The 16760-nt window shown below is 42.1% G+C and overlaps 1 protein-coding gene across 1 annotated transcript in view; it reads left to right on the top strand.

The window, feature by feature from the left end:
- HNF1B (HNF1 homeobox B) overlaps nt 1–16760 on the top strand; it is a 216197-nt gene that overhangs the window by 31327 nt on the left and 168110 nt on the right. The window contains exon 4 of the mRNA XM_069756585.1: nt 8243–8487. Coding sequence (XP_069612686.1) covers nt 8243–8487 — 245 coding nt within the window. The remainder of the gene's footprint in view (nt 1–8242; nt 8488–16760) is intronic.

Genomic DNA, 16760 nt, shown 5'->3' on the forward strand with positions numbered 1-16760 from the left:
CGCTGTCCGTTAGCGCGGTCACATTAACGCAATATGAACAAGCCTTAAAGGGAACCTGTCAGCACGATTGTGCACAGTAACTTACACACACTGTCAGGTCGGCGTCGTTATGCTGATTAAATGATACCTTAGTTGATGAAATCCGTCTTGTGGTTGTTTTTTAATCTTTATTTTAAGTTTATAGTTAATGAGATTCTCGTGTCCTAAGGCGGGGCTGGTGTATGTGGTGCTTAGGTGTATGTGGTGATTAGATATTCATAATGCAGCTATCGGTGTCCATAGCTGTGATCCGAGAGCTGCTACTGCGCAGACGTGGGAAGTGCCATCTTGGAGGAGGAATTTTTTTTCTTATCCAGTAAGATGGAGCCGCCAGGCGCGGCGGGTGCCATTTTAAAATTGTTTTTTTTTTCCCCCTAGATGGATAACATCAAGAAAATGTATTATTGCCACACTAACGATGCGATTATGCTGCAGAGCAGGTGCCACAGCCGGCACCTTCCTGCAGACAAGTCTTTTGTCTCTTTCTTCAGTACCATATTTTCCGGTGTATAAGACTACTTTTTAACCCTGAAATTCATCTCAAAAGTCAGGGATCGTCTTATACGCCGGGTATGGCGTGTGCAGGGAGCGGTCCTGTATGGTTCCCAGGGTCTGGAGGATAGTAGACTCTCCTTCAGGCCCTGGGATCCATATTCATGTAAAAAAAGAATAAAAATAAAAAATATGAGATATTCTTACCTTACGACGGCCCGCGGCTCTCAGTGGTGCAAGCGGCGGTCTCTGTTCCTAAGGATGCATTGAGTGAAGGACCTTTGATGACGTTGCGTGACCGGTCGCGTGACCGTGATGTGATTGGGGGTCGTCTTATACGCCCAGCCGTCTTATACACCAGAAAATACCGTATGTTAGGTATTCATTATGCAAACTAGGGGGCAGGTCAGTGAGGGATCAGTGATCTGTCAGCAGTCTGCATTATGAATATATAATAAGAGTGCCACATGCACCAACCCCACCTTAGGCACAAGAATCTCATTAACTACAAATTGAAAATAAAGATTAATGAACAACCATAAGAGGGATTTCCTCAAAGGTATCATTTTAAGGCTGGAGTCACGCTAGAGAGAAATACGGATGAGTGCTATGCGAGAAAAAACCCACTGTTAATCTATGGGGCAGCTCCCATCACCATTTTTTTTCTGGGCCATATTATACGTGCGAGTGAAATCGTAGCATGCTGTGATTTGCACAGTATATCGGCTGAGACTCACCACCACATGGACCATCAGTGTGATTTGCGAGAAATACGCACCGGTGTCCTTTGAAAAGATGGCAATTCATGTGCGGTGTACAGTAAAATCACACTGACAGGTTAGAATAGATAGATCAGATATATACACATAGAATAGGTATATATATATATATATATACTCTCTCTATATATATATATATATATATATATATATACTGTATATGTACACTGTTCAAAAAAATAAAGGGAACACTAAAATCCCACATCCTAGATATCACTGAATGAAATATTCCTGTTGTAAATTTTTATTCATTACTGTATATAATCGAGTATAAGTCGACCCGAGTATAAGCCAACCCCCCTAATTTAGCCACAAAAAACTGGGAAAATGCAGCAGCTACTGGTAAATTTCAAAAACAAAAATAGATACCAATAAAAGTAAAATTAATTGAGACATCAGTAGGTTAAGTGTTTTTGAATATACATATTGAATCAGGAGCCCCATGTAATGCTCCATACAGTCCATGATGGGCCCCATAAGATGCTCCATACAAAATACTCCCCATAAGATGCTCCATATTAAAATATGCCCCATATAATGCTGCACAAAGATTAATAATGGCCCCTTAAGATGCTCCATAGAAACATTTGCCCCATACAATGCTGCATAATGGTTGATGGCCCCATAAGATGCTCCATAGATTATACCCATAAAATGCTCCATAGATTATGCCCCATAAGATGCTCCATAGATTATACCCCATAAGATCCTCCATACATTATGCCCCATAAGATGTTCCATATATTATGCCCCATAAGATGCTCCATAGATTATTCCCCATAAGATACTCCATAGATTATGCCCCATAAGATGCTCCATACATTATGCCCCATAAAATGCTCTATAGATTATGCCCCATAAAATGCTCCATAGATTATGCCCCATAAGGTGCTCCATAGATTATGCCCCATAAGATCTTCCATACATGTAATCCTCTCACATGTAAAGCGCCATGGAATAAATGGCGCTATAACAATAAATAATAATAATACATTATGCCCCATAAGATGCTCCATATATTGTGCCCCATAAGATGCTCCATAGACTATGCCCCATAAGATGCTCCATAGATTTTGCCCCATAAGATGCTCCATACATTATGCCCCATAAGATACTCCATAGATTATGCTCCATAGATTATGCCCCAATGCCCCATAAGATGCTCCACATATTATGCCCCATAAGATGCTCCATACATTATGCCCCATAAGATGCTCCACACATTAGGCCCCACAAGATGCTCCACACATCCATAGATTTTGCCCCATAAGATGCTCCATACATTATGCCCCATAAGATACTCCATAGATTATGCTCCATAGATTATGCCCCATAAGATGCTCCATACATTATGCCCCATAAGATGCTCCATAGATTATGCCCCAATGCCCCATAAGATGCTCCACACATTATGCCCCATAAGATGCTCCATACATTATGCCCCATAAGATGCTCCACACATTAGGCCCCACAAGATGCTCCACACATTATGCCCCATAAGATGCTCCACACATTATGCCCCATAAGATGCTCCACACATTATGCCCCATAAGATGCTCCACACATTATGCCCCATATGCTGTTGCTGCGATTAAAAGAAAAAAATCACATACTCACCTCTCTTTGCTCAGGCCCCCGGCACTTACGATATTCACCTTCCCCGTTCCACCGCTGCGCCCCGCTCTGTCTTCCATCCTCCGCAGTGACTGTTCAGGCAGAGGGCGGCGCACACACTAGCTACGTCATCGCGCCCTCTGACCTGAACAGTCACAGCCAGAGGACAGAAGACAGCGGCACGCAGCGGTGGAACAGGGAGAGGTGAATATCGCACAATGCTCACCTTCCCCGTCATACTCACCTGCTCCCGGCGTGGTCATTGGCAGCTTCTCACTGTCAGATGGTCTCCGGGAGCCGGCGGCATCTTCCTATGTTCAGCGGTCACGTACCGCTCATTAAAGTAATGAATATGCGTCCATATTCATTACTTTAATGAGCGGTACCACGTGACCGCTTAACACAGGAAGAGCTGCCCGGAGACCATCGAAGATGCAGGGACCACGCCAGGAGCAGGTGAGTATGTGACAGCCGCCGCTCCCTCTCCCCCGCCAACCCCCTGGGACAACGACTCGAGTATAAGCCGAGAGGGGCACTTTCAGCCCAAAAAGTGGGCTGAAAATCTCAGCCTATACTCGAGTATTTACGGTATATAGTGAAATGTGTTGAGAACAATAAAACCTAAAAATGATCAACGTAAATGACAACTAATATCCCACGGAGGTCTGGAGTTGGAATGATGCTCAAAATCAAAGTGGAAAATTAAGTTACAGGCTGATCCAACTTAAGTGGAAATGCCTCAAGACAAGGAAATGATGCTCAGTAGTGTGTGTGTGGCCTCCACGTGCCTGTATGATCGCCCTACAATGCCTGGCATGCTCTTGATGAGGCGGATGGTCTCCTGAGGGATCTCCTCCCATACCTGGACTAAAGCATCTGCCAACTCCTGGACAGTCTGTGGTGCAACGTGACATTGGTGGATGGTGCGAGACATGAAGTCCCAGATGTGTTCAATCGGATTCAGGTCTGGGGAACAGGCGAGCCAGTCCATAGCTTCAATGCCTTCATCTTGCAGGAACTGCTGACACACTCCAGCTACATGAGGTCTGGCATTGTCCTTCATTAGGAGGAACCCAGGGCTAACTGCACCAGCATATGGTCTCACAAGGGGTCTGATGATCTCATCTCGGTACCTAATAGTAGTCAGGCTACCTCTGGCAAGCACATGGAGGACTGTGTGGCCCTCCAAAGAAATGCCACCCCACAACATTACTGATCCACTGCCAAACCGGTCATGCTGAAGGATGTTGCAGGCAGCAGATCACTCTCCACGGCGTCTCCAGACTCTGTCACGTCTGTCACATGTGCTCAGTGTGAACCTGCTTTCATCCTTGAAGAGCACAGGGTGCCGGTGGCGAATTTGCCAATCCTGGTGTTCTGTGGCAAATGCCAAGCGTCCTGCATGGTGTTGGGCTGTGAGCACAACCCCATCTGTGGATGTCGGGCACTCAGACCATCCTCATGGAGTCAGTTTCTAACCATTTGTGCAGACACATGCACATTTGTGGCCTACTGGAGGGCATTTTGCAGGGCTCCGGTAGTGCTCCTCCTGTTCCTCCTTGCACAAAGACTGAGGTAGCGGTCCTGCTGCTGGGTTGTTACGCTCCTGCGGCCACCTCCACGTCGCCTGGTGTACTGGCCTGTCTCCTGGTAGCATCTCCAGCCTCTGGACACTACGCTGACAGACACAGCAAACCTTCTTGCCACAGCTCGCATTGATGTGCCATCCTGGATGAACTGCACTACCTGAGCCACTTGTGTGGGTTGTAGAGTCCATCTCATGCTACCACGGGTGTGAAAGCACAACCAACATTCAAAAGTGACCAAAACATCAGCCAGAAAGCATTGGTACTGAGATGTGGTCTATGGTCCCCACCTGCAGGAACATTCCTTTATTGAGTGTGTCTTGATAATTGCCAATAATTTCCATCTGTTGTCTATTCCATTTGCACAACAGCATGTGAAATTGATTGTCAAACAGTGTTGCTTCCCAAGTGGACAGTTTGATTTCACAGAAGTTGGATTTACTTGGAGTTATATTCTGTTGTTTAAGTGTTCCCCTTATTTTTTTGAGCAGTGTGTGTATATATATATATATATATATATTTATATATATATATATATATATATACGGTATGTCAGTGACACACATATATATATATATATATTTATATTTCATAGACAGATAGATAGCAGAATAGTCGATAATTCATTTGTCGGCTTCTGTGCAATCATTGCAGAACCCGACAGGATAGGAGACATGGTTTACATACAGTAAACCATTGCAGAACAGTTATATTTTTATATGTCAGTGACCAATACTGTTAGTAGTATGTGTGTGTAAAATTTGGGACCTGTATATATTTAACAAAAGAATATTTTGGGAGGCTGGGAGGCTGCGCTGACGTCACTGATGCTGACGCCGGCAGCTTCTCATTCAGTCCCCAGTAGTTTACAGCCAGGCCGATCGCATTAGCACCGCTCCTGGTTGTAAACTATATATCTCCCAGATATGGATTACGCCGTGGGACTAAACGCCGGACAGGTATGGATATATTGTTGTTTTTTTTATTTTTTATTTATTACAGGAGATCGAGGGCATCGTTTGGATTGGCAAATTCATAATATTTATTCTTCATAAAGATGGCAAAACTGTGTGGTCTTTCATTTCATTAAAATACTTTATTCTGCATGTGTGTGTTTATTTAACACTTTACAAACTTTAGGATTATTATGGATAGGTGTGTTATTAACACCTCTCCGTTACTAAGCCAGGCTTAATGTCACCTTACAATACAAAGGTGACATTAACCTCTTATTGCCCCATATTCCAAAGCTCCAGGGTAGTGGGGTGGCTGGGGGCAGATGTTTTTAGCCAGGGGGGCCAATAACCATGGTCCCTCTCTAGGCTATTAATATCTGTCCTCAGTCACTGGCTTTCCCGCTCTGGCGCAGAAAATTGCGTGGAAGCCCACGCCAGTTTTTTCAGTGAAAACATTCTTTTATTAAATACATACAGGTCCCAAATTTTACACACACATACTACTGACAGTATTAGTCACTGACATATATAAATCTAACTGTTCTGCGATGGTTTACTGTATGTAAACCATGTCTCCTATCCTGTCGGCTTCTGCAATGATTTTACAGAAGCTGACAAATGAATCATCGGCTATTCTGCCATTTGTCTATGAAATATAAAGATATACAGTATATATGTGCTTCACTGATATATATATATATATATATATATATATATATACTATATATTCTACATGTATACTATTTTATCCTAACTTATTCTATTCTATACTGTATGCGGCAGATCATTTGCCGGCTTTTAATTAAGTGAGGGCCCTGCTCGCAAGCTTACAAACTATGGGGAAAAGGGGAGACACGAGAGGTGGATGGTAACAATTGCTTTAGTTATTCGGACCAGCTATAGTGTAAGGCTCAGGTGTTCATGTAAAGCTGCATGAACCAGTTACCTGCCTAAGTATGTAGCAGTACAGACACAGAGGGCTAATACTGCATAAAGTGTATGAGAACATGATGCGAGGAACCTTTTTTTTTTTTTTTTTTTTTATTATAAATAGGCCACACAGGGATCGTTAGGTTAATGCATTGAGGCGGTAGGCCAGTCTGAACAAATGAGTTTTTAGGGCACGCTTAAAACTGTGGGGATTGGGGATTAATCGTATTAACCTAGGTAGTGCATTCCAAAGAATCGGCGCAGCACGTGTAAAGTCTTGGAGACGGGAGTGGGAGGTTCTGATTATTGAGGATGCTAACCTGAGGTCATTAGCGGAGCGGAGGGCACGGGTAGGGTGGTAGACTGATACCAGGGAGGAGATGTAGGGTGGTGCTGAGCCATGGAGTGCTTTGTGGATGAGGGTAGTAGTTTTGTACTGGATTCTGGAGTGGATGGGTAGCCAGTGTAATGACTGGCACAGGGTAGAGGCATCGGTGTAACGGTTGGTGAGGAATATGATCCTGGCTGCAGCATTCAGGACAGATTGGAGCGGGGAAAGTTTTGCAAGAGGGAGACCGATTAGTAGAGAGTTACAATAGTCCAGACGAGAATGAATAAGTGAAACAGTCAGAGTTTTTGCAGAGTCGAAATTAAGAAAAGGGCGAATTCTAGAAATGTTTTTGAGATGCAGGTAAGAAGAGCGAGCCAGTGATCGGATGTAGGGGGTGAATGAAAGGTCAGAATCAAGGATGACCCCAAGGCAGCGGGCATGTTGCTTTGGAGTAATGGTGGAACCGCACACGGAGATGGCATGTGGGAAATTCTATTTCTTAACTATTTTCTGTGCCATAACTCTGATTTAAGGGTATAAAATTTAAAGTTTTACCAAATTTCTGATTTTTTTCACTAATAAACGTAAGTCATATCAAATAAAATGCACCACTATCATGAAGTACAATATATCAGGAAAAAAACATCACAGAATCAGTGTGATCCATTGAAGCATTCCAGAGTAAATTGACAGAATTGTAAATTTGGCCTCGTCATGAAGGTGAAAACAGGCTTGATGGTGAAGGATAGAGAGAAGAGGAGGGGGCCTAGGACTGAGCCCTGCGGAACCCCGATAATAAGGGGACAAGGAGAGGAAGAGGAGCTGGCAAAAGATACAGTGAAGGAGCGGTCAGAGAGGTAGGAGGAGAACCAGGAGAGGTCTGTGTCCTTCAGGCCTATAGAGCGGAGCGGAGCATTTGACCACAGTGTCAAATGTGGCAGAGAGATCAAGGAGAATCTGCAGGGAGCAATGACCTTTGGATTTAGCTGTTATTAGATCATTAGAGACTTTAGTGAGGGCAGTTTCAGTGGAGTGTAAAGAGTGGAAACCAGATTGTAAGGGGTCGAGAAGAGAGTTATCCGAGAGATAGCGGATTAGACAGGAGTGGACCAAACGTTCCAGGAGTTTAGAGATGAAGGAAAGGTTAGAGACAGGTCTGTAGTTAGCAGTGCAGTTCTGGTCCAGGGATGGCTTTTTAAGTAAAGGGGTAATGATGGCATGTTTAAATGAGGAGGGAAAGATACCTGAAGAAAGAGAGAGGTTAAATATTTTAGTCAGGTGAGTAGTGACCACTGGTGAGAGAGACTGCAGGAGATGTGAAGGAATGGGGTCACTGTTGCAGGTTGTAGGCCGAGCAGAATAAATAAATACACATATCTAATGCTTAACACACTTTTAATTTGTGTTTGTACAAATAGTTGGCAAGTACCACAGAGGATCCAAAATAGTACCATAGAGGAAAACATTTCTTCTTATTATTTTTTTCTTATCATACTTGTGATTTATGTTTTACAGAGCAGAATGTCTGCAACGAGGAGTATCACCATCAAAGGCTCATGGCCTGGGATCAAATTTAGTGACAGAAGTTCGTGTTTACAATTGGTTTGCAAACAGGCGGAAAGAAGAAGCTTTTCGACAGAAATTAGCCATGGATGCCTACAGCACAGGGTCATCGCATCCACACAATATGAATCCACTTATGTCACATGGGTCTCCACATCATACACAGTCAAGTTCTTCTCCACCGAGCAAATTGCAAGGTAAGAAAATAAGTAAGTTCTGTGCAAATTTATGTTAAGGACTATAGAGCTGATGGACAAGATTGCTTAGACTCATAACATTCATCCAAACTTGGTAAAACTCAAGGGGGTTTACATTCATTTACATCTTCCACTTTTATGTTTTTTAAAATATGTAAGTTACTAAATGGAACATCTATATATAGTTTGTTTTGGGTGAAGTGCTTTTTGTCTAATATGTATATTTGTTTAACCTTTTAAGTGCTGGTGCACATAAATTCTATTATGGCATGCAGCCACTTCCAGGGGGCCTTAGTGATTCACATCGCATACTTTGCATTGGAATGTGTATGATGTCATGGATTGGACCAGGAAGTCTAAATGTTTAAACAACTTAGTTTTCTGCACCAGTAAATGGGAATTATTTTTTTTCAAGTTAAGGGAACCTGCAATGTGCAAAAATACTATTTACATGCATACATAGGGTTAATCTAGACGTAAATAGTGTTAAAATTCTACCTGGCTGCCTTAATGATAGTATGGCTACTTGGAGAAAATTAGTTTATATTTTCCTGAGAGACATTTGCCTTCAGTCATAGTGGCAAGCACAGAACGATTATGGTCACTGCTCACAATATTATTATTACTTATTTATATAGCACCATTGACTCCATGGTGCTGTACATGAGAGGGGGTTACATAGAAATTACAGATATCACTTACAGTAAGCAAACTAACAATGACAGACTGATACAGGGGGAGAGGTCCCTGCCCTTGTGGGCTTACATTCTACTGGATGGTGGGGAAAGAGACCATATGATACTATGAGAAGCAGCAGTAATCACTTCCTAACACTTTTTTATGACAGCACGTTCTGAAGCATGTATGTGCACAGTGAGCTGTCAGTCAAACTGCCAAGGAATGATTACTGCCACCACTTGGATGACTGTAACCAGCTGTGGACACCCCTATGACGGAAAGCAAGAGACACCTTGAAGGATATAAGTTTATTTCCTCACGGTTGCCATGCTTTTCGTAAGGTGGACAAGCAGAGTTTTATTCACCTGCAGATTAACCTTATGCCTTCAGCTAAATAGCATTTTTGCACATGACAGGGTCCCATTAAGGAAACGATGTTGCTATCTGGTCTATTGCAGCATGTAGAGACTTGCACTATGAAAGAAAAGCTTATGGTAGAAATTAAGATGTTGATAAAACTTCACAATGATTAAAAGGTAATTGACTTTAATTTAAACTTAACCTGTCAGCATGATTTTGCAAGTTAACTCTAACTTGCATAATCATACTGACAGGTTCTCTTTAACCATACTGTCTAAAGTGGGTAGTGTCTTATCGAACAGTAGAATGACCATACCGTATATTCCGCCAATACATCAGTGCAGATTCTTATGTTGATACCATGGAAATGCTTATTTATTTTTCAATCATTTTTGTATGGTCATTAATTTGCTTGGTTAGATATAGGAGAAACATCACACTTCAAACGAGTATGTAAAAATGTCTGTAGCCAGTCAGCAAAGAACTCAGTATGAATTTAATCTTCATTTCATTCATTATTCTTTGAAGTAAATATTATGTTCATCAATGTCAAATATAGTTGTGTTCTGTGAAACAAGAAATCTTGAATGAATGCAAATTGGGAGTAGATGACATGATTATGAGTGATTTGCACCTCTTTCTACACATATGCACATTGTTGTACTCAATTTAACTCTTCTAAAAGTCCATGTACTTGAGCCTATCTGCTAGAGATTTGTGTCTATAAGGCAGGAGTCACAAATGCGAGAAACACGTCCATGTCTCGCATGTGAAAACCAAGCTCTGGCGCCGGCACTTGGGAGAGGAGCGTGTGGCTCCATGTGTTGCTATGCGGCCGCACACTCCGCTCCGAAGTGTCGGCGCCAGAGCTTGCTTTTCACATGCGAGACACGGACGTGTTTCTCGCATGTGTGACTCCGGCCTAAAACAAATGCTCAGACATTTCCTCAAGGCTCTTTAGAAGTGCTAATGAGAACCTACCTTAGGGTACCGTCACACAGTGCAATTTTGATCGCTACGACGGCACGATTTGTGACGTTCGAGCGATATAGTTACGATATCGCAGTGTCTGACACGCTCCTGCGATCAGGGACCCCGCTGAGAATCGTACGTCGTAGCAGATCGTTTGAAACTTTCTTTCGTCGTCTAGTGTCCCGCTGTGGCGGCATGATCGCATGGTGTAACATATATCGTATACGATGTGCGCATAGTAACCAACGGCTTCTACATCGCACATACGTCATGAAATTATCGCTCCAGCGTCGTAGATTGCAAAGTGTGACAGCAGTCTACGACGCTGGCGCGATATTGTTACGATGCTGGAGCGTCACGGATCGTACCGTTGTAGCGATGAAAATTGCACTGTGTGACGGTACCCTTAACCTTTCCTTGTGAATTGACTTGGCCATGGCTAGACCTTCATAAAGTCCTCTTTCTGAGTCCACAATTGAGACTGAGTGTCTCATAATAATGTGCATTCTAAAGAGTGTTAAAATAGGTAGCATGTTCCTCTTTATATCTGTTTTTAAGGGGACTTTTATCAAACTCAACTGTTTAGACATTGCATCAGTTAGCACATAATTCGGTCACTCACAATGTATTAATGAGACAGTACAGACATGAAGGCACAATAATTTATCAGATACAATTCTGCATATACACCTTTATAATTTCTATAAAAGAGCATTATCGTGATGATGTGTGGCTTCTGCCGTATTAATATTTAAAATTTGAGGAAGGAATGGATTGTAATAATATTGATTCTCACCTAGGTTTCTGTTGCATACACTGCGTGAAGAATTATTAGGCAATTTATATTTTTGATTAGTAATTTTGTGATTGACCAACTACGTTGCTGTCTGTCAATCTAACAGGTTAATTAAACTGAAACCTGAATATTTTGCGAAAGTGAGGTTTTGTCTAAGGAGGATATCTATATGTGCATAATTATTGGGCAAGTATTAGGCTGCTGCATTATTATTCAACTATATGAAAAACATAAATGTTCCCATCTCAATGGTTTATTTTTATTTGTTAAAGTGAGGATAACTAAGCAACTCAACATGTCCAAAAATACTCTTCTTTCATTTTAAAAAAGAGCAATATATACATCCATGGAGTTTGTCAGTTTCTTAATCTGTTGAAGATTTATTTATTTATTTTACACATTTATATAGTGACATCATATTTCGCAGCTCTTTACGGATATTATCAGCACTATCCCCATTGGGGCTCACAATCTAGATGTCTTTCAGTATGCCTTTGCAGTGTGGCAAGAAATCAGAGTACCAATAGCTGCATGGCTACAATGCTAACCACTGAGCCATTGTGCTGCCCATCATCTTTTTTGGTAGCACTGTTCAAACAGGTGTACTGTTTTCCTTCTATGTAAATCTCCCCTTTAAGAAAGGGAGCCCAATAGTTCTTAATAGGATTTAGATCAGGTAAGGAAGTGGGGAATGTTCTTATTCTTTCATCCTTAAGGCCTTTACAGGCTAGCCAAGCAGTGGCGTACTTTGATGCATGCGATGGAGCCTTGTCCTACAAAAAAAAATCATTTTTTTCTAGAAAGATTCAGACTTTCCTGTACCATTTGCTTAAAGAAAGTGTCTTTTAATAACTGGCAGTAAGTTTGGGAGTTCATTTTTAGTAATACCAGCCCATAGCAGTACCCCACTTCCATTTTGCTGGCATGAGTTGTAGTGGAGGTTTCTGCCTAATACTGTTTCAGCCACTGGTCCATCCATCTGGTCCGACAAGAGTCACTCTCATCTCATCAGTCCATAAAACCTTTGAAAAATTTGTCTTCAGATATTTCTTGGCCTAGTCTTAACGTTTCGTCTTCTTTGCCTTGTTTAGCAGTGGTCTTATTTCAGCCTTCCTTACCACGGCCATGTTTCTGTACACTGAACACCTTGTGCTACCAGGCACTCCATGGAGGTTGTAGTTTTGGAATATGACAGCACTGGAGGATAATGGGTTCCTGGAAAATAGATGAAGAATAATGGGTTCCTGGTCGCTTAAACTTTAATTGGTCTCAAATCTTTGTCAGTGAATGGGCAACTTTTATTCGACCTTGTTGACAATTTGCAGTCAAACATTTGTTAGTTCTGATATTACACCCCAATATCTTAGCAATTTCAAGAGTGCTGTATTTCTCTGTAAGACTTGTAACAATTTTTCAGTTAAAAAATCAGTTAACCCCTTAGTGACAGCCAATTTGCTGCTTAATGACCAAGCTAATTTTTACAATTCTAACCTATGTCACTTTATGTGGTTATAACTCTGGAACGCTTCAACTGATCCCACTGATTCTGAGATTGTTTTTTTGTGACAAATTGTGCTTCATGTTAGTGGTAAAATTTATTCGATATGACTTGCATTAATTTATGAAAAACATGGAAATATGGCAAACATTTTGAAAACTTGGCTATTTTCAAACTTTGAATTTGTATGCCCTTAAATCAGAGAGTGGTGTCACACAAAATACTAATAATAAATAACATTTCCCACATGTCTACTTTACATCAACACAATTTTGGAAGCAACATTTTTTTGGTAGGACGATATAAGAGTTAAATTTGACCAGCGATTTCTCATTTTTCCAACAAAATTTTGAAAACCATTTTTTTAGTGACCACCTCACATTTGAAGTGACTTTAGGGGGTCAATATGACAGACAATACCCAAAACTGACAGAATTCTAAAAACTGCACCCCACAAGGTGGTCAAAACCACATTTAAGAAGTTTATTAACCCTTCACGTGCTTCACGAGAATTAAAGCAATGTGGAAGGAAAAAATGAACATTTTACTTTTTTCACAAAAAATTTACTTTTGAACTAATTTTTTTTATTTTCACAAGGGTATCAGGAGAAAATGGACCACAAAATTTGATTTGCAATTTCTCCTGTGTACGTTGATACCCCATATGTGGGGGAAAGCCACTGTTTGGGTGCATGGCATGGATCAGAAGGGAGGGAGCACCATTTGACTTTTTGAACGCAAAATTGGCTAGAATTAATGATAGCGCCATGTGAATTAATGATAGCGCCATGTTGTGTTTGGAAACCCCCAGATGTACCTAAACAGTGGAAACCCCCCAATTCTAACTCCAACCCTAACCCCAACACACCTCTAACCCTAATCCCAACCCTAACCACAACACACCCCTAATCCCAACCCTAATGATAACCCTAACCACAAACCTAACCCCAACACCCCTAACCCTAATCCCAACCCTAACCACAAACTTAACCACAACACATTCCTAACCCTAATCCCAACCCTAACGATAACCCTAACCACAAACCTAACCCCAACACCCCTAACCCTAATCCCAAACTTAACCCTAACACACCCCTAACCCTAATCCCAATCCTAACCCTAGCCCTAAACCTAACCTTACCCTAACCGTAGCCAAAACCCTAGCCCTAATCCTATCTTTAGCCCAACTCACTTTAGCCCAACTCTAACCCTAATGGAAAAATGGAAATAATTTTTTTTAATTTCATTATTTTTCTCTATCTTAGGGGGTGATAAAAGTGGCTTTTATTTACTATTTTTTTTTCTTTTGATCACTGTGATAGTGTCTATCACAGTAATCAAAATGAACCAATAGGAAAATTTTCCTATTTTTGCCGGGTGCCGACCGGTAGATCTCGGTGGGTGCACTGTCAATTCGCCTGCCATTTTCTCCCGGAATAAGATGCCGGGGGATGTCACGGGTGGGGATTCCTGGACTCCAGCGGTACGGGGGGAGAGGTGATCAGAGGACCCTATCTCTCTCTTCTCTGATGTGCGATCACATCAGAGGAGAGAGAAATTAAATGGAATCAGACTTTTTCTTCTTTTTGAGGTCGTCGTTATACCATTAATAAAGGCGATTGCACCACCGGGGTCGGTAAAAACCAAACCGAATCATGTTATCTGTGGTCTCAGCTACCCTCAGTAGCTGAGACCTCTGAGAAATTCCGACTCTGGGGGGCGCTATACACTTTTTCCACAGTGCCATTAATTAACAGCACTGTATCGGCGGCCGTTAAGGGGTTAAATCTCTTTTTGGCCCATTTTTCCTGAGGAAAAGAAGCCATGTAATTATTCTAGACACCTTGATAAAGGCCACACTCCCTTATTACACAAACATACATCACTTGATATACTTCAAGCTGTATAAATCTGAATGCTTATTGGCTGGAGTTGCAAAATATTAATAAAAGTGGTCAAAATACTCACTTGCCTAATATTTGTGCACAGTGTATTTTACATAGACACAGAAGCTTCAATTAGTTTTGAAAATGCTTGTCATTGCAATATATTAGAATTTAAATGTCAGATTGATGTTTGCTTGAAATCATCTCAGACGGCATCTCAGAAATTTAAATAACACATTTGTATCAACATATTTTTGTTAGTCAGTGGCTGAATTCTAACATACTGTAATTCAAGGTTAGTTTCAATTTTTGTCAGATTTTGAGAGTTATTTTCTTTCAGTTTATGATGGGGACATAATGGCCATTTACACCTAGTAATCTACTATATAATTGTCTAAGGGTCACTTCCGTCTGTCTGTCTGTTTGTTACAGATATTCATTGGTCGCGGCCTCTGTCTGTCATGGAATCCAAGTCGCTAATTGGTCTCGCCAGCTGCCTGTCATGGCTGCCGCGACCAATCAGCAACGGCCACAGTCCGATTAGTCCCTCCCTACTCCCCTGCAGTCAGTGCCCGGCGCCCGCTCCATACTCCCCGCAGTCACCGCTCACACAAAGTTAATGCCAGCGGTAACGGACCGCATTATGCCGCGGGTAACTCACTCCGTTACTGCCGCTATTAACCCTGTGTGACCAAGTTTTTACTATTGATGCTGCCTATGCAGCATCAATAGTAAAAAGATCTAATGTTAAAAATAATAAAAAAATTAAAAATTATCATATACTCACCCTCCGGCACCTTTCCCGCTCCTCGCGACGCTCCGGTGACCGCTCCATGCAAGCAGCAGGCTCCGGTGCTAAGGATGGTATGCGACAAGGACCTTCCATGACGTCACGGTCATGTGACCGCGACATCATCACAGATCCTGCGTGCCTGTGCGAGAAGGACCTGCCATGACGCCATGGTCATGTGACCGCGATGTCATCACACCCTGGGACCGGAAGCTGCCACGTGCACCACGCACAGGTGACAGAACTACAAGGGGCCCTCGGATCAGAAGGTGTTTATTTTTTATTTTTTAACCTGTGACATACATGGCTGGGCAATATACTACGTAGCTGGGCAATATACTACGTGGCTCTGTGCTGTATACTACGTCGCTGTGCAATATACTACGTGGCTCTGTGCTGTATACTACGTCATTGGGCAATATACTACGTAACTGGGCAATATACTACGTGGCTGGGCAATATGCTCTCTGCTATATACTACGTGGCTGGGCAATATACTACGTGGCTGGGCAATATACTGCGTGGCTGGGTAATATACTACATGGCTGGGCAATATACTACGTGGCTGGGCAATATACTACGTGGCTGGGCAATATACTACGTGACTGGGCAATATACTACGTGGGCTGTGCAATATAGTACGTGACTGGGTAATATACTACGTGGGTTGTGCAATATACTACGTGACTGGGCAATATACTATGTGACTGGGCAATATACTATGTGACTGGCAATATACTACGTGACTGGGCAATATACTACGTCACTGGGCAATATACTACATAGCTGGGCAATATAGTATGTGACTGGGTAATATACTACGTGGCTCTGTGCTGTATACTACGTCGCTGGGCAATATACTACATGGCTGGGCAATATATGACGAGGACATGCATATTCTAGAATACCCGATGCGTTAGAATCGGGCCACCATCTAGTCTAATATATAAATCTGAATGTGTGTGTGTGTATGTATGTGTGTATGTCCGGGATTGGCATCTGCACCGTCGCAGCTACAGCCACAAAATTTTGCACAGTCACACGTCTGGACCCCGAAAGCATCATAGGCTATGTTGTGAGGCAAAATTTTAACCCCGCGCTTTCCAATTCACCAAACAATTTTGCCCCTATCTACATAATGCGGAAAAAGTGAAAGGAAAAGTGTTGGAGGCAAATTGACAGCTGCCAGATGTGAACAAGGGGGACTTAAAAAATGAGAGCGATGGCACTAAAGAGTATATACCGTACAGTTGCTAAGGTGGGGCCCCGACATGGGATACTCACCACACATGG

The sequence above is a fragment of the Ranitomeya imitator genome, chromosome 3 (genome assembly GCF_032444005.1).
Source record: "Ranitomeya imitator isolate aRanImi1 chromosome 3, aRanImi1.pri, whole genome shotgun sequence".
Taxonomy (NCBI): domain Eukaryota; kingdom Metazoa; phylum Chordata; class Amphibia; order Anura; family Dendrobatidae; genus Ranitomeya; species Ranitomeya imitator.